Below are 24,708 nucleotides of genomic sequence, written 5' to 3'. Positions count from 1 at the left end.
GACATGCGTTAGCGATGCGCTAGGTTATGGCAGTTTATGGGTGCGTTAACGGATGCGTTATATCGCGTTAATGCCGCTTTGTAATGCAATCCGTTAAATGGACTGCCATAACGTTGTGTGAACTTGGCCTAACAAGAGAAAATGCACAGGGATAAGTGAAAATACCATTTTTTTTTTGCAAAAACAAGTTTTTCCATTGTCATATTTTGAGAGCTATAATTTTTCTATATGTTTGCCAACAAAGTCTTATTAGGGTTTGTTTTCTGCAGGACGAGTTGATGTTTTTACTGGTACCATTTTCAGGACATAACATTTTTGATCGCTTCCCATTTCGATTTTTGGGAGGCAGAATGAACAAAAGCCAGCAGTTCAGGAATGATTTTTTTGTTTTGTTTATGCTGTTCACCTTATGGTAAAAGTGATAAGGCATATTTATTTTTCGGGTCAGTAAGATTACAGCGATACCACATTTATATAATGTTTTTGATGTTTTGCCACTTTTATGCAATAAAAACTATTTTACAGAAAAAAGAATTGTTAATGTGTTTCTGTATTCTGAGTGCTATAGCTTTTTTATTTCTCCTCTAATAGAGCTGTATGTTTTCTTATTTTTTAAGGGACAAGATGACGATTTCAGTTATACTATTTGGATCCATTTGACATTTTGATTGCGTTTCATTACACTTTTTATTAGGGACTATGATGAAAAAGCATAGTTTTATCAGGTTTCCTATTTATTTTTTACAGTGTTTACTGAAGGGGTTAACTAGTGTGATAGTTTTATAGGTCGGGTGGTTCCTAACAGTGATACCAAATATGTGCTTTTTTGTTTATTTTTGTTTTTACACAAATATACCTATTTATTGGTATAATATTATTTTATTTATTTATTTTGTGATATTTTTCAAAAATATTTTTCCTGTTTTTTTTCCTTTTTTTTCCAACTTCTTTAGTTAGTTCCTCTAGGTGACTTGAACTGCTATTAGTCTGATTGCTGATACCATGCATTGCAATGTACCAGCACAGCAATGTATTATACCCTTAAGTGCTGTACTGACAGAAGCTTCTTAGATCATGCTCCTGGTATGGTCTAATAGACTTGCTGTAGTTGGTTAACCCAGAGGTCATTATCTTGACTTTGGGTTGCCATGACAACGATCTGACCCTTGTGATTACCCCTCCCTCTTCTAGCCTCCCAAATGCTGAGATCTATATCGAAAGTGGCATTTAAAGGGACAAGCAGTGGGGACAGCGCAGGCACTGCTTCAGGATATTTCAGCAGGAGCTCAGATATCACGTAAGCTGAACTCCCAGTGGCGATTGCCTAGGCACAGCGCCATGAGATACCCATACGTCAAAAGTCGGGAACCCCTACCTGACCATGACATTTGGATATGTCAAAGGTCATGAAGGTGTTAAAAGGTAGCCATTGTTTTAACTTTTATTTAAATCAATATTACATGTAAAAATAAGCAACTTTGTAATATATATTTTCAGACTAATCTGCTTCTTTCTCCTCCTGGACTGATCTTTCATTTCAAAACTCTCAATTTACATGTAAAATCTGTGTTCAGTGAAAATAGATTGTTACATTACTGAGATAGAAGATGGATGGTGGGTGACATGTCTCCAGCACCAGTTGGAGATTTAGCACCAGTTGGAGATTTAAGTTCCAAACACCCCTTTTCCTCTACCTTGAGATAGGAAATTACATCTACTACTGATAAGATTTCATGTAGAGAAGAGGATGGAAGAGCTAGAGACAGAGTTCCTCTTCCTTCTCCCGTCTTCATAGAATCTTATCAGCACCAGCTGTCATCTCCTTTGTCAGTAATGAAACAATCTGTCCTCACTGAATACAGATTTTACCCGTAAATTGAGAATTTTTAAAATAAATGATCAGTCTAGGAGGAGAAAGAAGCAGATTTCTCTGATACAATATATTACAAAGTTTCTTATTTTCACGTGTACTATATACTTATGAAGTAGAAATTAAAACGATGGTAACTCTTTAAAGGCTTGATCCCATGTTTTCTGTTCAGTAGTGTACAGCCCCCAGGCTGCCAACTTCCTAACTGCTGGGGGATGGCGCTCCTGCTTGACTGTCATTATGGCAACGCTAGCCTGCATTGCGCTCTCTCAATGTTGTTATATGATGCAGCTTTGACTTTGCAGCATTGACTATGCAACAGCAATGAAGCTGGTTAGGATCAGGAGCTAACAGCGCGCTACAGCGATCTTGGCCAGTGTCAGTGTAATGTTTACAAGCTCTTATTGGAAAGAACTTGTAAGCAATGTTCAAGTTCGGACGCTGTTGCTGGACAGCAAAAGTGTCAGGTAATCGGGGTATCCAGCTGTATACAATAAAAAATATTACTGTAATTATCAAGGAAATGGGGTGGAATCTTGAAAAACAGTTGAGTGCAAAAGTGCCTGTGTTTTTACAAGCACTTTCCCTTTAATGAAGATTGGAACTCTTTAAGGTGCCCATAGACATTAAATCAAAACGTGCGCAATTCTCTAATATTGGTGGCAAAGACCAATTATCTTGTGTGTATTGAGTCTTCCCTAACAGATGATGTTTGGCAAAAGAAGGATCAGGTATGCAGAATTTCAACGCTCAAATCTTTTGTTGTTAGGTTAGACAAGCTGCCCCCCAAGGCATCGGCAGCTGTTTACACCACAAAAATCTGCTTGATCTGCTCATTTCTGGATGCATCACTAGGTGTGAATGAACGGCTCAGGAGGCGAGTATTTTTTTAAAAAATGCTTTTGCCTGCTTGAGTCCATTAATAACGGGTTGTCCAGTAGTCGACAACTCAGCTGACCTTCTAGTTTGTGAGTCATGATAAACGTAGCTGCATCTAGAGCTGTCCTTGGTGAAGTCACACTTGGTCATTGAGGTGGGACTTGGTAATATTTTGTCCAGACAGGACAAGTCAGGGAGGCTTTCTGCTGCAGTCGGTTGTCGGCTTTACACATAGCGATTTTGTGACACAGCAGCGATACCGCTAGCGATATCGCTACATGTGATACTCACCTCCGACCGTTTCCCCCGCTGGCTATCGCTGATTGCGTGAGATCGGCCTGGTCCATTTCTTGTCGTCGGCTTCCTGCTGGTGACGACGAGCGAGCCATGGACGCAGGCGGAAGAAGACATCATCGCTGCGTCTGACGGTAAGTATTGACCGCCGACCGCTGCTATGTCGCTGGTGAGATCTGCCTGTTTGGCAGCTCACTAGTGACCATTTAGCGATGCACCAGAAAACCTGACCGGGTCATATCGTGGTCGGGATCGCTGGTGCATCACTAAACATAATGGGGCCCTTACAGTCAAGCACAGGAAGGTGAGAAGGAGGAGGAGGACATGGCTGAGCGCCTGAGATACATAGATAAGACTTCTTTATATATCTCTCAGCTTTAATTCTAATATGAGACAAAGTAGGAACATGGAAAAGGAGGAGATTAAGAAGTGTTGGGATAGTGGCACTGGCGTAACTTGAAACTCATGGGCCCTGATGCAAAAGCTCCACCGGGGCCCCCAAATATTTTAAATCTTTAATAGCAATTGTCTTTTTCTATAGGCCAAAGAGACTTTAAGGGCCCCCTAGGCTCCAGGGCCCGGGTGCAATTGCAACCCCTGCACCTGTTGTAGTTACGCCCCTGGATATCGGTAACTCTTTCGTGCATTATCTATGGTTTGTGGTAAACCTTCATGGCCGACAAGGGTTGTACTTACATAGTTTCATGATAACTACCCACTACTCCCCCGATGATGATAGGACTTACGGCTCATCGGACAGATCTTCTTTGTCTTTGGTATTGTGTGACATTTCTTGTTTATTTAACTTAATATCCGATTCTGCAGCTTTGTTCACATCTGACTTATACAAGATCTCAGACACAGCCTTTATCTCATCTTTGCTGATATCATTTTCTAGAAAGAGAAAATAAATTAAAAGTTTCTGTATCATAATGATCATATTAGTAAATTTCTTGATTTGCCACTTCACGCCAAAGTGGCTCAAAGATTTCTCGAAACAAATGTATGTGTTCTCATTAATGAGCGACTTCATCACAAACTCAGATTTTTTGGCACTATGCCATGGCCACGATCATATAAGAAATGTGCAGTCTGGTCCTTCTGTCCCCTGCCCTCCTATAGTGTGAGATATATGTTAGCCTCTCCATTGAGGGAACCTGGCTTTATGTGCGGGGGGGCCCCTGACTGGCCAGTAGGTGTTAAGGTTCTGCCTTTCTTTTTTTCTTTCTGGGCGCAAGGAAAGGGATAAAATTAAAGTTTTGCATTACCTGGTGGTAGGTGTTCATTGGCTGAGGAGGTTTCTCCGATGCTGATTCCTCCCTTTCCAGGGGGTATAAATGGTGGAGTCTGAGAGAACCCGGCCTCTTTGACCGGAAGGATTGAGAGCTGAGCTGCACACAGTGGTGAGGCAAGGATGGCAGAGTTAGAAGCGGCAATTTGCGAGAGGATTAGCAAGGAGGGAGTGGGGTGGATCGCGGTGCTGATGCAGGAGCCGCGGGCCTTGCAGGAAGGGGAGGCAGGTCAGTTGGCGGCTAATAAAGCTCTGGGCAGCCGGCAGTTGGGACGCGGGCCACGCCCCCCCGAGCGTTGGAGCCTTACTTCCTTGCAGCCGGGTCGTGCGCATGACACGGCCGCGTCTATGAATAGCTTGAATTCTGAGGGGACAAAGTGGCCGTCTGTGGCTACGCCGCCCAGAAGTACAGGGAGCAAAAGGAGCGGGAAAGTGTCCAGGCGAGGCCGCCCTGCGTCACGGCTCCAGTCTATAAAACGGGCAAAAGGGTCTGATAAGGTTATAGCTAAAAGTGGGCACAGTGTGGGAGAGGTGTTGGCAGCAGCTCACAAAACACTGCATAAGGTGGTTAATAAAGCAGTTAGAATGGGGGGTACTCATAGTGCCAGTTCATCAGCTAGTGATGAAGGTAGGCACAGGGAAGCAGGCAATGTACAGCAGGGCACCATACAGCAACAAGGGGGAGGCCAGGTGTCAGGGGATGGGGTTAAGAGGGGAGAAAACAAAAATAATCAGCAGCCAGTTTCTACGCCTCACAGTGTGGACGCAGTGCTATTGCAGCCTGGTCCTACACAAATGCCACAAAATGTGCAGACGAATTTGCCCCCTTTGTCTATGGCTTTGCAGGCTTTTAAACTCCCTCCAGCAATGGTGGTACCTGCTGTGGTTGCAGGTTCTGGGATTACCTCACAGGTAGCCGGGGTGGTGTTATCTCCGGCATGGAATCAGTCACAGACGGGTGTAAACATAGAGGATATGGCAATAAATTCAGCTTTGGTCAGGAATCTGGGAGTATGGGCTATATCACAACAACAGGGTCTGCTAGCGGCCCCCTCAGGGTGTGTAGTTCCTTCATCCTTAGCTCCTATGGGAATTTCTATTGATCCTCTGAGTCGAAGGGGTAAAGTGAGAAGGATACTTAACAGAGCGTCATTCTCCTCCTCTGATTCAGGAAAAGGGACTGTCAGACATCATAGTCGGCACAGCCATCATAGGAGGAGGAGATCTGTGTCCAGGTGCAGTCGCCGTTCAAGGTCTTTGAGGTATTATTCATCATGGTCATCTGGGTTGCAAGGACGGAGTCGTGCGTCAACTCATCATTCAGCTGATTTACAAAGGGAGCAACAGAGAGTGCACAGCGAAGAAGTGGTTGATGTTCCATCTGGAATTCCGGTTACCGAGGTATTGAGCGGTGAGTTTAGTTATACGGGAGCTTGGGGGGGTGGTGGTGACAGATTCATGATGATGGATAATTTGAGGAGCATTCTGGGGGGTGAAAAATTGGTTGTGAACCCAAAAATAATATCTCAAGTAAAGAGTTTTAATCCTCCTCTTCCTATTGCAAGATCCGATATTCACAGGGATGCATTTACTGTGGGGTAGCCCCTTTGGGTTCTCATTTGGATTGCAAGATCCGATATTCACAGGGATGCATTTTTCTGTGGGGTAGCCCCTTTGGGTTCTCATTTGGAACAGGAGACCATGGAAAAAATTTGGGCAAATGAATATGTAGATATTTGGTCTCTTGTTTCTACGGAACAAAATACAGTTGATCGTGAGAGGCGACAAAACGACAGGGCTTTCGAACACCATCCGAAAGTGGCAAAAACTATTAATAATTGGCTGCAAGCATTTTTTATTTTAGATTGTGTTATGGGAAGAAAGCACTCCAAGCGTTGTTCTGAATTGTTTCTATACATGGATACCATTTATAATTCATATATTCATATATAATTCATTCTCTGATTGTTCCTCTTCTGATTTTGGCTTACAAATACTGATGTAAAATACTGACCAAATACTGATTGTGGCCTTACTGTAAGGAACGCAGGTATCCTTGAAGGAAGCCAGTCATGATGATTTTATTATTGAAAGGAGCGGTATGGCTGTTAAGGTCCTAGTACAATAAAAATAATACCTGTCATGTCGAAATCCGATGCGCCAGTGCTGAGAAAATGAGCTTTGAAGACCAGCTTCTCCACCATGACAAAAGATCAGCTCTCCACCCTCATGTCAAGATCACACCTCACCACTTGTGCGCTTGACCCACTCCCGTCTCACCTCATCCCTAACTTTCCCACAGTCTTCATCCCAACTTTAACAAACCTCTTCAACCTTTCACTTACAAATGGTGTCTTTCCCTCCTCCTTCAAACATGCCTCAATCACACCCATCCTCAAAAAGCCCTCCCTCGACTCATCCTCTGTGTCTAACTATCGCCCAATATCTCTTCTCCCTTATGCCTCAAAACTACTGGAACAGCATGTATATCTTGAACTGTCCTCCCACATATCCTCCTGTTCCCTCTTTGACCGGTTACAATCTGGCATCCGACCGCATCGCTCAACTGAAACTGCCCTAACTAAAGTCACTAACGACCTACTAACCGCCAAGAGCAAGCGACACTACTCTGTCCTCCTCCTGGACCTGTCTTCTGCCTTCGACACCGTGGACCATTCCCTCCTACTACAGATTCTCTCATCTCTTGCATCACAGACTTGGCCCTATCCTGGATCTCATCATACCTAACAGACCGAACATTTAGGGTCTCCCTCTCACACACCACCTCCTCACCTAGCCCCCCTGTCTGTCGATGTTTCTCAAGGCTCAGTCCTAGGACCCCTACTCTTCTCCATCTACACCTTCGGCCTGGGACAGCTCATAGAATCCCACGGTTTGCAGTATCACCTCTACGCTGTTGACACGCAGATCTACCTATCTGGACCTGACCTCACCTCCTTACTGACCAAAATCCCACAATGTCTGTCTGCTATTTCAGCCTTCTTTTCTGCTCACTTTCTCCTCACCTCCTTACTGACCAAAATCCCATAATGTCTGTCTGCTATTTCAGCCTTCTTTTCTGCTCACTTTCTCAAACTGAACATGGGCAAAACAGAATTCATCATCTTTCCCCCATCTCACTCTACCGCTCCACCAGACCTATCCATCAATGTCAATGGCTGCTCGCTTTCCCCAGTCCCGCATGCTCGGTACCTTGAGGTGATCCTCGACTCTGTCCTCTCTTTCAAACCACATATCCAAGCCCTTGCCTCCTCCTGCCACCCCAAACTCAAAATATTTCCCGGATCTGCGTATTCCTCAACCATGAAACCACAAAAACACTAGTGCACACCCTTATCTCCCGCCTCCACTACTGCAACCTTCTACTCTCTAGCCTCCCTTCTAGCACCCTGGCACCACTCCAGTCCATCCTACACTCAGCTACCCGACTAATCCAACTGTCTCCCCGCTATTCCCCAGCCTCCCCTCTATGCCAGGCCCTTCACTGGCTTCCTATTGCCCAGAGGCTCCAGTTCAAAACCCTAACCATGACATACAAAGCCATCCACAACCTGTCTCCTCAATACATCTGTGACATAGTCTCCCGGTACCTACCCGCACGCAACCTTCTATCCTCTCAAGATCTCCTTCTCTACTCCCCATTATCGCTTCTTCCCACAACCGCATACAAGACTTCTGTCGTGCTTCCCCCATACTCTGGAACTCTCTGCCGCAACACATCAGACTCTCACCCACAGCGGAAACCTTCAAGAAGAACCTGAAGACCCACCTGTTCCAACAAGCCTACAGCCTGCAATGATCCTCAGTCTACTGAACCACCGCACAACCAGCTCTACCCTTCTCCTAGTGTATCCTCACCCATCCAGGGTCCTCTCTCCTTCTGTACTTGTGTGTCCCTTGTTTTGCACAAGTTTATTGTACTTGTCTATATTTCCCCTTTTCACATGTAAAGCGCCATGGAACAAATGGCGCTATATAAATGTATAATAATAATAAGAAGACGCATGGTGGGACAGCGTGGTGGAGGTATGATGAAGATTTTCGTTGGAGACTTGCCATTAACCCGCAGTTGGGTTGGGGGGGTTAAAGCCACTGATTCATGGTTACTGCTCATGATGTCGCAGAAGAGTAGTCAGCCCTTTCATTATGGGGCCCCAGCCAGCAGTCAGGCTCGGGGCCAATCGGAGTGCGGAGACCAGGTAACTGCTGGCTGTTTAATGACGATCATTGCAGGTTTTATGGATTGTGCAAATATAAAAACACGAGTGTTCATATTGCGGAGTTTTGCATGCAGCCACAAAGGGAGTTGCTTTCAGAACAGCAGCGCAGCATGAAATCAAGGACTCCGGTGAAAATCAGCACGATGGAACCATGGTTAAGCAGGTACCCCAATGCAGTGGCTGCAGCGAAGTTGATAGTAGGTTTCAAGTATGGTTTTTTCATTCCGTTCAAGTTTTCCAAAGGTTCATCGTTTTCGTCAAATTTGAAATCGGCAAGGGAGCTTCCTTTAGTTTTGTTAGCAAAAATAATGAAGGCGGTGTCTCTGGGTCGCATGGAGGGGCCGTTTAATTCCCACCCTTTTTCTAACTTCAGGGTGTCCCCCCTTGGGTATTTTTCCCAAAAAGGAGCCTGGGGAATTCAGGCTTATTCATCATTTGTCGCACCCCAAAGGCTCGTCAGTGAATGCGGTATTAGTGCTGAGGAATCATCAGTGGTATATGCATCTTTTGATCGAGCAATATTTTTGGTACGTCAGGCAGGGCGTTGGGCATTATTGGCCAAATCAGACATTGCGTCGGCTTTTCGCCTGTTACCTGTTCACCCGGATTGCCATCATTTATTGGGATGCTGTGTAGATGGGGAGTATTATTATGACACGTGCTTTCCCATGGGTTGTTCTATTTCATGTAGGTATTTTGAGCAATTCAGCAGTTTTTTGGAATGGGTTACAAAAAGTGAAGCTGGGTCACAGTGGGTAACGCATTATTTGGATGATTTTTTGTTTGTAGGCCCAGCTGATTCGGACGGTGGTAGTAAAGTTTTGGATAAATTTCATGAGATTATGTTTTATTTTGGAGTTCCTTTGAATGATGAGAAAACGGTTGGTCCAGTCACTCGCCTTTCATTTTTAGGTATTGAGATCGACACTGTTGACATGGTTTTTCGTTTACCACTTGAAAAAATAACGAAACTGTTGTGTTTAATAGGGATTCCTGTCGGTAAAAAAGGTGACGTTAGTGCAATTGCAAACCCATTGTTGGCATTTGCGTGTCGTGTAATGCCAATGGGTAGAATTTTTTCTCGGCGACTGGCTGTGGCTACCCAGGGTTTAAAGTTTCCCCACCACAGGGTTTGATTAGGTCTGCCCTTGATTGAAGATTTGCGGGTTTGGAGAAATTTTTTGCTTAAGTATAATGGTTGTACTTGTTTTCAGGATGCAGAAAAGTCATCAGGAATTGTCCCTTTTTTCGGATGCAGCCGGCTCCCTGGGGTTTGGTGTTATTTTTCGTAATCAATGGTGCTCGGAAAGATGGCTGAGTAGTTGGGTTAAAAATGATTAGACAAAGAGCTTGACTCTTTTGGAGTTTTTTCCATTGGTTGTGGCTTTGGGTATTTGGGGTGATCAGCTGTGGAATTTTCGCATTTGTTTTCGGACTGATAACGAAAGCGTGGTTCACGTGGTGAATCACTTGTCGTCATCTTCCATTCCGGTCATAAAACTGATTTGTTTTCTTGTGTTGGAATGCCTGCAATTGAACATTTGGTTCCGAGCTCGGCACGTTCCAGGTATAGAAAATGCCATGGCTGACTCATTGTCACGTTTTGATTTTCAGAAGTTTCGGGAGCTGGCTCCAGATGCCAATCAGAAAGGAATGCGGTGCCCAGAGCACATTTGTAAAATTCCGGAAACCTCCTAATGCCGCTTGTTAGGGCCTCAGTAGCCCCATCGACATGGACTGCATATGGTAAGGCGTGGAGAGAATGGTGGGAATTCATGGGAAACCTACCGGTGGGCTCGTCTAGTGAGGCCAGATTGGGGGTGACTATTTTATATGTGCAACACTTGCATGATGAGGGTTTTTCTGCAACACTCGCCAGAAACAGGTTATCGGGTTTGACTTTTCAATTTAAATTGAAGGGATGGGAAGATGTCACAAAATGTTTCATTTTGCGGCAGGCTTTGAAGGGTTGGGAAAAATCTAGGGTTCCGAAGAGTTTGAGGCAGCCTATTTCTTTTTCCCTGTTGGCGAGAATTATTGACTACATGAAAACAGTTTGCAGCTCTGTACTTGAGGCTATTTTGTTTTCTGCAGCATTTGGAATTGCATTTTTTGGGGCTTTGCGAGTTAGTGAGTTAGTGGCACTGTCGTGCCAGGCCATTGGGGGTTTACAGCATAACGATTTATCATGGTGTAATGGGAGAATACGTATTCGTGGGTCAAAAACTGATACGATGGGTAAGGGGTTATGGTTTTCATTGGCTTCAATTCAAGTCCCGGTATGCCCTACTGATTTGGTTATGAGGTATTGGGGTATAATACCAGATAGTCTATCGTTTTTTGCGCATGCTGATGGTTCCTCGTTAACTAGATTTCAGTTTTCAGCGCTGCTGTGTAAAATCATTATTTTTCTGGGTCTTCCTCCGGGTGATTTTGGCATGCATTCATTTAGAATCGGCGCAGTGACCGAAGCATCTCGCGCGGGCCTTAGGGACGAGGAAATAATGAAGATAGGCAGGTGGTGTCCCGAGTGTTTTTTCCGGTACATCAGGCCAGAACTGTTAACTCTATAATAACATTATGTTATTTAATTTCAATTGTTTTTTCTCGTTGTAGGTCAGTCAAGACCCAGTGTTTGGATTTTGGGACATTCATACGTCTGCTGTGCTGAGCAGAGGGCTGAGTTGCATCCTGGTGGGAGGTCTCTGGGTTTTTACAATGTGGACGCACACTGGAGAGGTCACAGGTTCTACTTGAGGTGGTTCAAATATCTAGAATGGCTGCCTCTCCTGTCATTCTAGTATTGCATGCAGGAGGGAATGATTTAGGGTCAATACAACTGACTGAACTTGTCACGTTAATGCGTGCAGATTTGGATAAGTTTCCGGGTTTATTTTGCCAATCTATAATGGTTTGGTCGGAGATAATTCCCAGAGTGGTGTGGTGCGGAGCGCGGGATGGGGCAGGGATTGAAAGGGCAAGAAGAGCAGTAAATCAGCGTATATCTCGATTCATACATTTCAAAGGGGGCATTATTGTAAGTCACAGACAGTTAGAAGGTAATAATGCTAGGTTTTTGCTTCCGGATGGAGTACATCTAACGGATATTGGGTTGGACATTTTTCTTTCAGGATTGCAGGATGGTATTGAGGAAGCAATTTTTTCTTTGGGTAGGGGTCGTAGCTCTTTAATGGGTCGCTACTCCGTGGCGGAAGAACAAGACTGGGTAACATGTGCCGGGAGTCCGGTGGCATATCCCCACAATTTCCGATGGTTAACATGGAGAGCTGCGACCTTACCCATCCAACGTTTGGGTGTTAAGATAAAAGAGGAGTTCTGTTTGTAAATGATTACTCCCAAATAAAGTTATAAGTTGAATGGTGTTTTGTGTTGCTTTCTTTGCGGCGGGGGGAAAAAAGAGGGGCAAGTTTAAGAGGTATGGACAGTCTGCTGATCTTAGTCTTTTTCTACTTTGCTTTGGCAGAGGCGTTATAACTGCTGCACATACGGCCACTCACATGGCTCAGCATTCATGGCGATGCAGGAGGAATGAGAAAGTTGAACGTAGAGTTTGGCTGCAGACAAACAAACACCAGCGCAGCAGCGGAGAGGCCGCAATGGAGTATGGAGGATTTTATATTTTGTACACAGGGTATTCATGCTAAATTAAAAAAGATAAAGGTGGAAAAGTCCTATTCAAATATTTATCTGCCCTTTATCTTGAATTGAACATTGTTTTTTCATGATAAATGAATTGCATGATCAGCCACATGCATTTTAAGGGAACAGGGAGCCTGTCTTTATATTCTTGAACAGCAGGAATCAGACCCTAGTGGCACAGGTCTCACCCTATGTACAGACATAGGAAAGACTTGTGGAGCAAAGGGATTGGAGCAGGGAGAAGCCGATGATGCATCATACTAGTCAGGTCTCTCCTTTTGATTCCTGGTATTCAAATTATGCTTTCTCTGAAACACCACAGCTATCTATCTATCTATGTCATGATCCAGGACGGGGTTTCGCTTTGGCCCGTCCTGGTCTGACTGGGTGTTAATTGTTCTGCCTCTCCCTGGCAGAGGGCGGCTACTTAATGCTCACTGGACCTATGTCCGGTGTCAGTTATACTCCTGCATCGGCTGAGTTAGTTGACCTTGTGCGTACGTGTTCCTTGTGCCTGATATCTTGCTTGCTTGTTCGGTTTTGATCCGGTTCTGTCCCTGTTATGAGTTCTGCCTGTCCCTCTTGTACTGCGCTACCTCTCGTGTATGACTCTCTGCTTGTGACCCGACTTCTCTCTGTTCATCCCCTTGGTACCACGTCGCCCTCTTGTGTATGACCTTTGGCTTTGTCTGACCTCCCGTCTGTTTATCCCTCCTGTACCTCGCTGTCCGTACTGTGTATGAACTCCGTTTTGCCTGACTCTGAGTTTTCTGTCTTCTCTGAAAGCAGGATGCTAAGCCCCGCCCCCTTGCAGTCACATGACCGTAGGTCCCGTGCCGGCTTGCTAAACTTCATCACTCAGGTCCTGTGCACCTATACTTTCTGGCTGTCCTGATCCCCAGGGGTCCCTACAGTGCGGGTGAGTCCCTGCTCAGCGGAGGCTGTACGAAAGCGCTGTCAGGATCATGATAATCTATCTATCTAATAACTATCTATGTATGTATTATCTATCTATCTAATTATCTATTTAGATCTGTATCTATCTCTGTATCTATCCCATCTATCTATGTAATATCTATCTATCTATCTATCATCTATCTATCTATCTCTATCATCTATCTATCTATCTATCTATCTATCTCTATTATCTACCTATTATCTATATCTATATATATATATGTATATTATCTATCTATCGCTATTATCTATCTATCTATCCCATCTATCTATGTAATATCTATCTATCTATCTAATATCTATCTATGTATGTATTATCTATCTATCTATATATCTCTTTATCTCTTTATCTATCTCTGTATCTATCTATCCCATCTATCTATGTAATATCTATCTATCTATCTATCTATCTATCTATCTCTCTATCATCTATCTATATCTATTTATATTATCTACCTATATTCTATCTATCTCTATTATCTATATATATGTATATTATCTATCTATTGCTGTTATCTATCTATCTATCTATCTATCTATCTATGTAATATCTATCTATCGGTCTGTCTGTCTCTCTTCTGTAGTTCAGTTTTATTACACCTGTATCAGGTATATGACAAATCTTTTTTACCTGCATGTGAAAAGACCCATTAAATTGAGCAATGACAATGAGCTCATTAATGCACATATGAATATGATAAAAATAAATTATTTGCGCTAGCAGGATAAATGCTGGACAAGAAATATATATGTAAACTAAGTACACTCTCCCCTTCTCACACAAAGGGTAATACCGTTCGGCAAGAGTTAGGAATTGACCGCAATAGAGCTAGTTCACAAAACGTGCATAGCGATACCTTCGTTCCAATAGGTTATGAACTGGTGGAGGGATCCTTCCTCAAGCGGGATCCCAGTACAGGAATAGCAGTTCAGACAGTGGTAGCGATGAGGGTGCCAAACTTCAGATTGTTGAGGCTCGGTTGGGTACCGCAGGTATTGGACGCTGCTCCGGCCGGTAACAGGCGTCCGTCTAATCGCGTGACTGCTGCCGCTGCCCGGCGAATATAACCGCGTGAATAGACTCAAAGCCAGCAAGGTAGCGAAACCTGCAGGACCTTGCGTGACGTCCCTCTGAGGAAGGAATCCGGTGATTCCGTAACGCGTAAGACAACTTTTTGGTCGAATTTGCGCTCACTAGCCAGTCACGTGGCTTTCCACATGACCGTGACGTCACGCAAGGTCCTGCAGGTTTCGCTACCTTGCTGGCTTTGAATCTATTTGCGCGGTTATATTCGCCGGGCAGCGGCGGCAGTCACGCGATTAGACGGACGCCTGTTACCGGCCGGAGCAGCGTCCAATACCTGCGGTTCCCAACCGAGCCTCAACAATCTGAAGTTTGGCACCCTCATCGCTACCACTGTCTGAACTGCTATTCCTGTACTGGGATCCCGCTTGAGGAAGGATCCCTCCACCAGTTCATAACCTATTGGAACGAAGGTATCGCTATGCACGTTTTGTGAACTAGCTCCATTGCGGTCAATTCCTAACTCTTGCCGAACGGTATTACCCTTTGTGTGAGAAGGGGAGAGTGTACTTAGTTTACATATATATTTCTTGTCCAGCATTTATCCTGCTAGCGCAAATAATTTATTTTTATTAATTGATTCTTATTGTAGGACAAATTGGGTGGTTTTTGTCCATATTTGCAGCTGCAGGTATTAGAACGTAGCAACTTGCGCCTTTGTGCATATGTTTCTATGGTCTACATATGAATATGAGCTAATTAATTCTACATCGCACCACCCCACACTCTGAAGGATCCCACCTGGACGGGGCTTACTCTCACTGTCGCCTCCTCCCATTTTGTTACTGGCGCCTCCACCACACACTTTATTGTAGTCACTGCAGCAATTTTCGTACTTTTCACATTTTTTGTTACAATGACAGGGATCTTTCTTATTAAATCTTCCTCCACATCTTCCTTGACAGGACGTATCTGCAATGAAGGCAAGGATAGAAGTAGTCACTATCTATACCACGCCATAAGACTACGCAGTACTGTGCATGGATGTACATGAAATATCAGATTTCCACCACGTGCCATTGTCTTTGAATGTGACGGGCCTCATGCTCCATCTCAGCGCCATTTTATTTCCTTATAGCCAAAGTATTGTGGTGGCATCAAAGGCAGGCACACAGCCGATGGAGTACATGTACTTCAACCGTCGTAAAGGGGATAAAACAATTAGCCTGTTGTTATAAAGGTTGCCCCGGTGCCGCTGATAAATTCTGATAGATTGGAGCATGGACTCCAAAAAATCTTTCATGGTTTCTTCTTATATCAGCAGCAGATCCTATAGGTCCTGTAAATTGTCGCGTGCGGCCTCCATAGATCAGACTTGATTTTCCAGCACATCCACAGATGCTTAATTAGGTTTAATGGATCCTGTCATGTCTCCAACTGCTATTAGCCTGCAGATATAGGGTTAACCTGCAGGTACGCAAAGCGCAGTGAACTTTATTCGTCCAGGGAGCTGCCAGCCTTTAGTCATAAAGGCGTGTCCAGAACGGCTACCACTCAGTGCACGGTGAGCGGCAGCTGTAAGCACGCCCCGGCAGTTTGACTGGCTGCCATCTCTGTAGCGCAGCTGTGAACACTGAGCTGTCAATCATACTGCCGGGGCGTGCTTGCAGCTGCCGCTCACTGTGCGCTGAGCAGTAGCCGCTCCGAACACGCCTTTATGACTAAAAACTGGCAGCTCCCTGAAGGAATAAAGCTTATTTTCTCCCACACATTCAGTAAGGTAGCCGGATAACATTGGTAGGTGGCATGTGCCAGCACCCAAGGTTACATAGCGCTACATTGCCCATCGTATGACACTACCTCTAACTGCTGGAATTTTTCCCATAGTGAATCCTGGGGCCATCTCCTAGTTTCCAAGTAACAAACTTTGTTCCATCGCTCCATGGTCCAGATATGATGCTTATGTGCCCGGCTTCAGCATTGACATGGGCACCCCGGTCTGTGGCTGTGCATTGCCATACACAGAGCGCTGCAATGCTCTGTGTGTTCTCACGCCTTTCTATCATGACCACCATGAGCTTTAGCAGCAGTTTGTGTTACAGGAGCTCATATGTGAAATTGGACCATATAAACTGGAATTTGCTCCCCACCTGCCTCAATGAGACCTGGGCGCCCATCCCATTATACAGTGCTAGAATATAGAAAAGTCAGGATGCAGTATTATCTGATTTATACCATATTCTTATGAGTCTTGTGTAACTTATAATCGGTATCTGTTGAAAAAAAATAGCAAATATTTTAAAAAATATATATTTAAAATAAACAATAAGTTTAGCTATGTCACCCAAGACCAGAAACACCATAATAGAAATGTGTTTGTGAGCAGGAATACAGCCCTACCTCCACCGTCATGATGAGTAACTTCATTCAGGTTAGGATCAATGTCTGTTAAAGATAAAATAAGCAGTAAATCAGTAAGTGAATTATTATTTTACCAATATTTCACTGCTATTATAATATATACACAAGCTAAAAATCGCTTTGTAGCACGTCATACTATTATGCCGAGAACATGATAAGAGCTATGATTGTGGCATCCATAATGAGTGATCGCTGTAACATACATCTGACTCCCTGCAGCCTTCTAATGATTCCAATGATGTGCTTACGGGGGAGATCCGGGGCTTAAAATAAAAAAGGCATGTAAGTGCTAACCAAGGCAACCACCTGCCTGCTGGACAAGGCACCGGTCATTGGCTGCTCCTGCCAGAAATTCAGCTAATCCCTGTCAACAGAGCAGCAGTTTCTCTTCCTGTTGACATGGCGGGACTAGTGGTGTCTTGCTGATTGACAGCTGGATTCCCTCAATTATGCAGCGGGAGTCGGCTGTCAATCAGCATGACATCAGTAGTCCCGCCATGTCAACAGGAAGAGAAACTACTGCTCTGTTGACAGAGAGCAGCTGAATCTCTGGCAGGAGCGGTCAATGATCGGCGCTGAGTACAACAGACAGGTTGTTGCCATTTTTTCTAAAGTTCCGGATATCATTTTTACAAATGATAGTAACACTTACATGGTCTACAGATTGGATAGACTTGCTCTGTAAGTCCACAAATGCCAAGTCTTGATGCGATCGCAGGGTACTCCTGATTTGCCTAAATGTCTGTAATGAACTCTCTCCGAGACATAAGAACCCCGTAGAACGTTCCACACCCCTGTTATAGAGCCGTCTGTCATTTTACACTGTCTGGTACAGGAGACAAAATGGGCTCTTTGGGAGTGATCCAGTAAGCTATTTTTTGGCAGAAAACGAGAGTAAAACACATTGACAAATTACACCAATTTTTCAACTTTTGGAATTTTTACACCAGTTTGAGGCAGCTTCATCAACCTGGATGTGGGGAGGACGGAGTGTTGCTACACCCACCCGTCAAATTCAACAAAAGTGTCGGTGTTTCTAACACTAGAAATTCTACTGACTGGAGTAACATATCCGGAGAGACGCATGGAGATGCACACCAATACTCTGCATTCATTCAGTTGTGTGTGCCACAGTTTGGCACATGGTACTCCTGTGAGTCCTTTATTAACACCGACATGCACAATGCCAGTTTTAATGAATCGGCCTCTGCATGTTTTCTGTTGGGTGAAGTTATCACATCCTCCCAATCTAATACAGTAGGTTCTACTCATTCATGCCCGCCTGTTAATTTCAATAAGGCTCCAATTATTGCAGTACATTGGTAGATCAGTCATCAGCACTATCTTCATACTCGGGGTATTGACAGCACCAATCAAGCATCATCATATATTGTTTTTTATCACAGAGGTTAATTTATAATTGAATAATAAAACTGATAAACACTGATGCCAGTTTAAGAGGAAACAATACACTGACATAATTGCCAATATTCCTGAATTTGCTGAGACAGTCCACAATTTTTCCTAGTAAATTCAAGGAATGTTGCGGGTTTATTTTAAGAGGCATCCTCAGATGGGATGAGGGTGGGGTATTCCCTTGCAGGATAACTTAAATATCCTATTTAGCCAACAACAATGTTGTTCAGTATGTACTAGTAATGGGTTCAACTTCTAATATATTGTTAGATGGGGTTGTAAAAATGCTGGGATGGGAGCCATAGATCACCTACAGTATGAAAAAAATGTAGTTTAATTCAAAAAGATTAATGATTAAAAGATGAAACTAAATGATGAAAAAACAATCTGGCCATATACAGTCATATGTAAAAGTTTGGGCACCCCTATTAATGTTAACCTTTTTTCTTTATAACAATTTTGGTTTTTGCAACAGCTATTTCAGTTTTATATATCTAATAACTGATGGACTCAGTTATATTTCTGGATTCAAATGAGGTTTATTGTACTAACAGAAAATGTGCAATCTGCATTTAAACAAAATTTGACCGGTGCAAAAGTATGGGCACCCTTATCATTTTCTTGATTTGAACACTCCTAACTACTTTTTACTGACTTCCTGAAGCACTAAATTGGTTTTGTAACCTCATTGAGCTTTGAACTTCATAGCCAGGTGTATCAAATCATGAGAAAAGGTATTTAAAGTGGCCACTTGCAAGTAGTTCTCCTATTTGATTCTCCTATGAAGAGTGGCATCATGGGCTCCTCAAAACAACTCTCAAATGATCTGAAAACAAAGATTATTCAACATAGCTTTTCAGGGGAAGGATACAAAAATTTGTCTCAGAGATTTAACCTGTCAGTTTCCACTGTGAGGAACATAGTAAGGAAATGGAAGAACACATGTACAGTTCTTGTTAAGCCCAGAAGTGGCAGGCCAAGAAAAATATCAGAAAGGCAGAGAAGAAGAATGGTGAGAACAGTCAAGGACAATCCACAGACCACCTCCAAAGACCTGCAGCATCATCTTGCTGCAGATGGTGTCACTGTGCATCGGTCAACAATACAGCGCATGCATAACGCCTTATTGTATGACCAAACAACTCAATCTTTGTTTCATCAGTCCACAGGACCTTCTTCCAAAATGTAACTGGCTTGTCCAAATGTGCTTTTGCATACCTCAGGCGACTCTGTTTGTGTCGTGCTTGCAGAAACGGCTTCTTTCGCATCACTCTCCGATACAGCTTCTCCTTGTGCAAAGTGCGCTGTATTGTTGACCGATGCACAGTGACACCATCTGCAGCAAGATGATGCTGCAGGTCTTTGGAGGTGGTCTGTGGATTGTCCTTGACTGTTCTCACCATTCTTCTTCTCTGCCTTTCTGATATTTTTCTTGGCCTGCCACTTCTGGGCTTAACAAGAACTGTACCTGTGTTCTTCCATTTCCTTACTATGTTCCTCACAGTGGAAATTGACAGGTTAACTCTCTGAGACAACTTTTTGTATCCTTCCCCTGAAAAGCTATGTTGAATAATCTTGGTTTTCAGATCATTTGAGAGTTGTTTTGAGGAGCCCATGATGCCACTCTTCATAGGAGAATCAAATAGGAGAACTACTTGCAAGTGGCCACCTTAAATACCTTTTCTCATGATTTGATACACCTGGCTATGAAGATCAAAGCTCAGTGAGGTTACAAAACCAATTTAGTGCTTCAGGAAGTCAGTAAAAAGTAGTTAGGAGTGTTCAAATCAAGAAAATGATAAGGGTGCCCATACTTTTGCACCGGTCAAATTTTGTTTAAATGCAGATTGCACATTTTCTGTTAGTACAATAAACCTCATTTGAATCCAGAAATATAACTGAGTCCATCAGTTATTAGATATATGAAACTGAAATACCTGTTGCAAAAACCAAAATTGTTATAAAGAAAAAAGGTTAACATTAATAGGGGTGCCCAAACTTTTACATATGACTGTATCAGTTTAAACATTAGGTGACAATTAGAGTTTATAAAATAGAAAAATGGAGCTCCTGTAATTCCGCTTCTGTCCACTAGAGGGAGGACAGCTCCTTGAGTAACTGAATTTGATGCTTCTGCCAAGTCAATTCTTCTTGTACACTCTCATCAGTGTTAATTTTGCAGCAAATAAATATAAGGCAGCAAACAATAACCTGTCATTGTCAACTCTATTTCCCTTTGGAACTTTTCATCTTATGGGCAGCCTCTACTGGATAGAAGCATGGGATTTTAAAGGGAATCTATCTGCAAGTTTTTGCTATGTAATCTGACAGTAGCATGATGTAGGGGCAGAGAACCTGATTTCAATGATGTATCATTTAGTGATCTGGGTTCTGCAGTTATGATGGAATCACAGTTTTCTCTCCTGCAAATGTAGCAGAACTCAGAATGCTGAGCTGTGTATAACTCCGCCCACAGCACTGATTGGTAGCCATATATTGACAGAAAGCTGTTAATCAGTGCTGGGCCATGGTTGGACCAGGAGGCACGAGACACTTAGTCCTGTAGTGATAATCTCCTGCTGATAAAACTCTGATTTAGTTGAAGCATCAAAGCCTATCCCAGTACGTCATAGGACTGGAATCAGGCTCTGCTCCTAGATCACACTGCTTTCAGATTACATCGCAAACGCCTGATAACAAATTCCCTTTAAAACTTAATGATCATGAGTTTTATAACACTTATTAACTTCATTACATCCAAGTCTGGTAACACACTAATATCTCCAACATGGGACAAGGTTCACCTGTGTGTGAGTTGGGTCTACATTTCATCCCAGCGTGAGCAGGCTGCAGGATGCAGTGACAGACAGAAGGCAGATCAAGGGTTAACAGGTTTTAATAAAACAGGGAGTTAGGTAAACGTGAGGTAACTAACGGGCAGAACAGGGAATACAGGGGTTTTGTTGAGGGGAAATTAACATAGGGATAACGAGTGAAACCGTTCTCAAAGTAGTCACTTATCAGTCATACATTTTCCTGTCAGAATAGGTCCCGGAGCGGATGATGGCACCAACAGCCGTTGGCACAACGTAGATCCAGTGGGGTCCTGAAGAAGGGGACGATGCATATTACATTCCCTGCTGGCAATGTTCAGTCTTTGAAACGTCCCGCGGAGTCCTCAGTAAGGAGACTCCGGTGGCCGGCAATGTATAGGCCACAGTCCTGCCAAAATTAAGCGCGGCTCGACGAATATCCCCTCCCCAGGGATTCAGGAAGCAGTACCGGTTAACGTCTCGGTCTTTATCAGGCGGCACACGCGCAGCACTGACTGTTACAGAGCGATTGGCACCTCGATGTCTGGGAGCCAAACTGTACACGGTGGGCTTCTCGCCAGTTTCTGCAGTCTGTCTCTCTCACGGCCGGACGCGGTTCAGCACTGCTCACGGTCTCTGATGCAGGAGCTCTAACTCCTTTCAACCACAAGCTGTGCCTTCCCTTCCAGCAACCTCTGTACCCGCACGCTGCTGTCTCAATGCTGCTGCTGAGTGCACGGCTTTCCTAAGCGCAGTGGTCGCTGTGCAGGCGGCGGGGGACCCTCTCAGTGCGGCCTGTCGCGATGCCAGTCCTCTGGAGGTCAGGGCACCGGTGCTCTCTGTGTAGGAAGGGGCATGCCGCTCACCTCTCTGCACACTACGCTGCCCCTGGTTACGCTTGGACAGGAGGAAGGTCCTGCCGGCTCAAGCTTTCTCCCTGGGAACAGGGGACGCAGCCTTGTCAGTTCCGGCCCCGGCACGCAGGTACCCGCGGTGTGGTCATCCTCCTTACACCAGCACTGCTGTCTCATCGCTTCAGTGTCAGTGCAGACATGGATATTTCGTGTTGGGCTACCTCAATGCCTCAGTGTCAGTGCAGACATGAATATTTGTGCTGGGCTACCTCAATGTCTCGGCATCAGTGCAGACATGGATATTTTGTGTTTGGCTACCTCAATGCCTCAGTATCAGTGCAGACATGGATATTTTGTGTTGGGCTACCTCAATGCCTCAGTATCAGTGCAGACATGAATATTTCATGTTGGGCTACCTCAATGCCTCAGTATCAGTGCAGACATGGATATTTCATGTTGGGCTACCTCCATGCCTCAGTCTCAGTGCAGACATGGATATTTTGTGTCGGACTCCCTCAATGCCTCAGTGTCAGTGCAGACATGAATATTTGTGCTGGGCTACCTCAATGCCTCAGTATCAGTGCAGACATGGATATTTCGTGTCGGGCTCCCTCAATGCCTCTGTTCAGTGCAAACATGGATATTTCGTGTCGGGCTCCCTCAATGCCTCAGTGTCAGTGCAGACATGGATATTTCATGTCGGGCTCCCTCAATGCCTCAGTGTCAGTGCAGACATGAATATTTGTGCTGGGCTCCCTCAATGCCTCAGTGTCAGTGCAGACATGGATATTTCATGTTGGGCTACCTCAATGCCTCAGTATCAGTGCAGACATGGATATTTCGTGTTCGGCTCCCTCAATGCCTCTGTTCAGTGCAAACATGGATATTTCGTGTCGGGCTCCCTCAATGCCTCAGTGTCAGTGCAGACATGGATATTTCATGTTGGGCTCCCTCAATGCCTCAGTGTCAGTGCAGACATGGATATTTCATGTTGGGCTACCTCAATGCCTCAGTATCAGTGCAGACATGGATATTTCGTGTCGGGCTCCCTCAATGCCTCTGTTCAGTGCAAACATGGATATTTCGTGTCGGGCTCCCTCAATGCCTCAGTGTCAGTGCAGACATGGATATTTCATGTCGGGCTCCCTCAATGCCTCAGTGTCAGTGCAGACATGGATATTTCGTGTCGGGCTCCCTCAATGCCTCAGTGTCAGTGCAGACATGGATATTTCGTATCGGGCTACCTCCATGCCTCAGTATCAGTGCAGACATGGATATTTCATGTTGGGCTACCTCCATGCCTCAGTGTCAGTGCAGACATGGATATTTCGTATCGGGCTACCTCCATGCCTCAGTCTCAGTGCAGACATGGATATTTCATGTTGGGCTACCTCCATGCCTCAGTCTCAGTGCAGACATGGATATTTCGTGTCGGGCTCCCTCAATGCTTCAGTGTCAGTGCAGACATGGATATTTCGTGTTGGGTTTTTTACTTACAGGAGCAGATGGAGTAGTCGTTGCAGCAGTCGCCGAACCTCTCGCATTGCACATTACATTGGCAGCTGTATGACTCATCTAGCTTGTCTCCGCAGCGATTTTTACACGAATTCTTACATTCTTAAAATTGGGAAACAAAAGGAAATAAATATCAGTTTGGTTCAACAACATAAATTATGATTTCCATAAAGCAACTGATCCAGGGATTCCTAAATATGGAATTTGTCCTGATTGCAATTTTTTAAAATAGTTTTTACCATAATGTCGAGGTGAAGCCAAGAAAGGAGGATGTCCCATAGACAAGAACACTGGTAGAAAACTTAGCTTTGTGTCTTATTCCAATACTGAATCAGATCTTATTACTGATGACTTGCGTGCACCTCTTCTGTATGGCTGGGGACGGTGGCAGCGAGCACCATACTGTCCTCAGCCCAATAAGGGGCATTTATACTGATTGCAGTGCTGCTCGTCAGTGGTACTTCATCACAACAAAACCTTCCATGGAGACCTCTGACACATGGCACTGTACAGTACATGGCATCATGTGTCACCCCTGGGCTTCCATATTACAAATGTACACTACAAAGAATGTATATTATTACTATATGACTTTGTATAGAATACAATAGTCAGCTACTCTTTTTTTATTAAGTGTTTAACATGGATTTGTCACAAGCTTTCACCACACAAACTGTATATTTTATTAGCTAAATCTCTTAAACCTGTTGAGGCCAAAATACTTATTTTGAAAATGTATGTAGGAATGGCTGTATAATACTTAATGAAAGTTTCCCTGCCAAATATTAAAATGAGCTTTTTTATGAGTCCAGATCTAGCTATTCATAAAATAAATGTAATACTGTGCAGCCATTCTGACGTGGACTTTCAAAGTAAATACACAAGTATCATCAGATCTAAGATATCTATTTAATACTGTAAAATATAGTGTCAGATCTTCTGTAATTCAACATTGCATCAACCCTACCCCGCTTTCAAAATACTTATAGTCAGCAAATCAAACTCATATTTACTCTCTAACCTTTCTGAACACTAGGTGAAAAATATAATATTAGAAGGTTCTATTTATAGAAGTATTGTTACTTCTCTTTTCCTACAGTTGCCATTTAGTGTTCCAATGGCTTTATTTTAATTTATTGTAATACTATTTTACCAGTTGAATTTTTCTACCACTCTAGAACTTCCTCTGGGTCGCCCTCCCAGGGCTGTGGGGTACTCGGTACCGGAACGGTGTCGGCGGGATGTGTCACAGCAGCGGTGACCCGGTCCGTGGCCCTGGGCGCCCAAGTAATGGGGGAGGTTTGAATGGAATAGTTTGTGACGCCACCTGTGGTGTTCGGCAAGTGAGGTGTTAAGCCGATGCTGCATGCAGACCCTCTGGGACTGGTGGTGTGGTGCAGCCAAGATGGTGTAGCTTCCCACAGGTGGAGCTGTAGTCCCAGGGCAGTGTAGATGTAGGGGTAGAGGAGAGGC

At 44.1% G+C, this 24,708-nt stretch overlaps 1 protein-coding gene across 2 annotated transcripts in view; it reads right to left on the bottom strand.

Annotated features, from left to right (window-relative positions):
• Positions 1 to 24,708, bottom strand: part of ENDOU (endonuclease, poly(U) specific) — a 75,965-nt gene that overhangs the window by 27,020 nt on the left and 24,237 nt on the right. The window contains exons 2-5 of one of the 2 annotated variants that reach the window (XM_073561425.1): positions 23,218 to 23,337; positions 16,617 to 16,661; positions 15,018 to 15,188; positions 3,790 to 3,937 (exon numbers count right to left, since the gene is read on the bottom strand). In XM_073561425.1, the coding sequence (XP_073417526.1) occupies positions 3,790 to 3,937; positions 15,018 to 15,188; positions 16,617 to 16,661; positions 23,218 to 23,337 (484 nt within the window). The remainder of the gene's footprint in view (positions 1 to 3,789; positions 3,938 to 15,017; positions 15,189 to 16,616; positions 16,662 to 23,217; positions 23,338 to 24,708) is intronic. The other variant, XM_073561426.1, reaches the window with a different exon arrangement.

The sequence above is a fragment of the Dendrobates tinctorius genome, unplaced genomic scaffold (genome assembly GCF_039654945.1).
Source record: "Dendrobates tinctorius isolate UK_male_01 unplaced genomic scaffold, ASM3965494v1 ptg000319l, whole genome shotgun sequence".
Lineage (NCBI taxonomy): Eukaryota > Metazoa > Chordata > Amphibia > Anura > Dendrobatidae > Dendrobates > Dendrobates tinctorius.
This window is presented reverse-complemented; position numbering and strand designations above follow the sequence as displayed.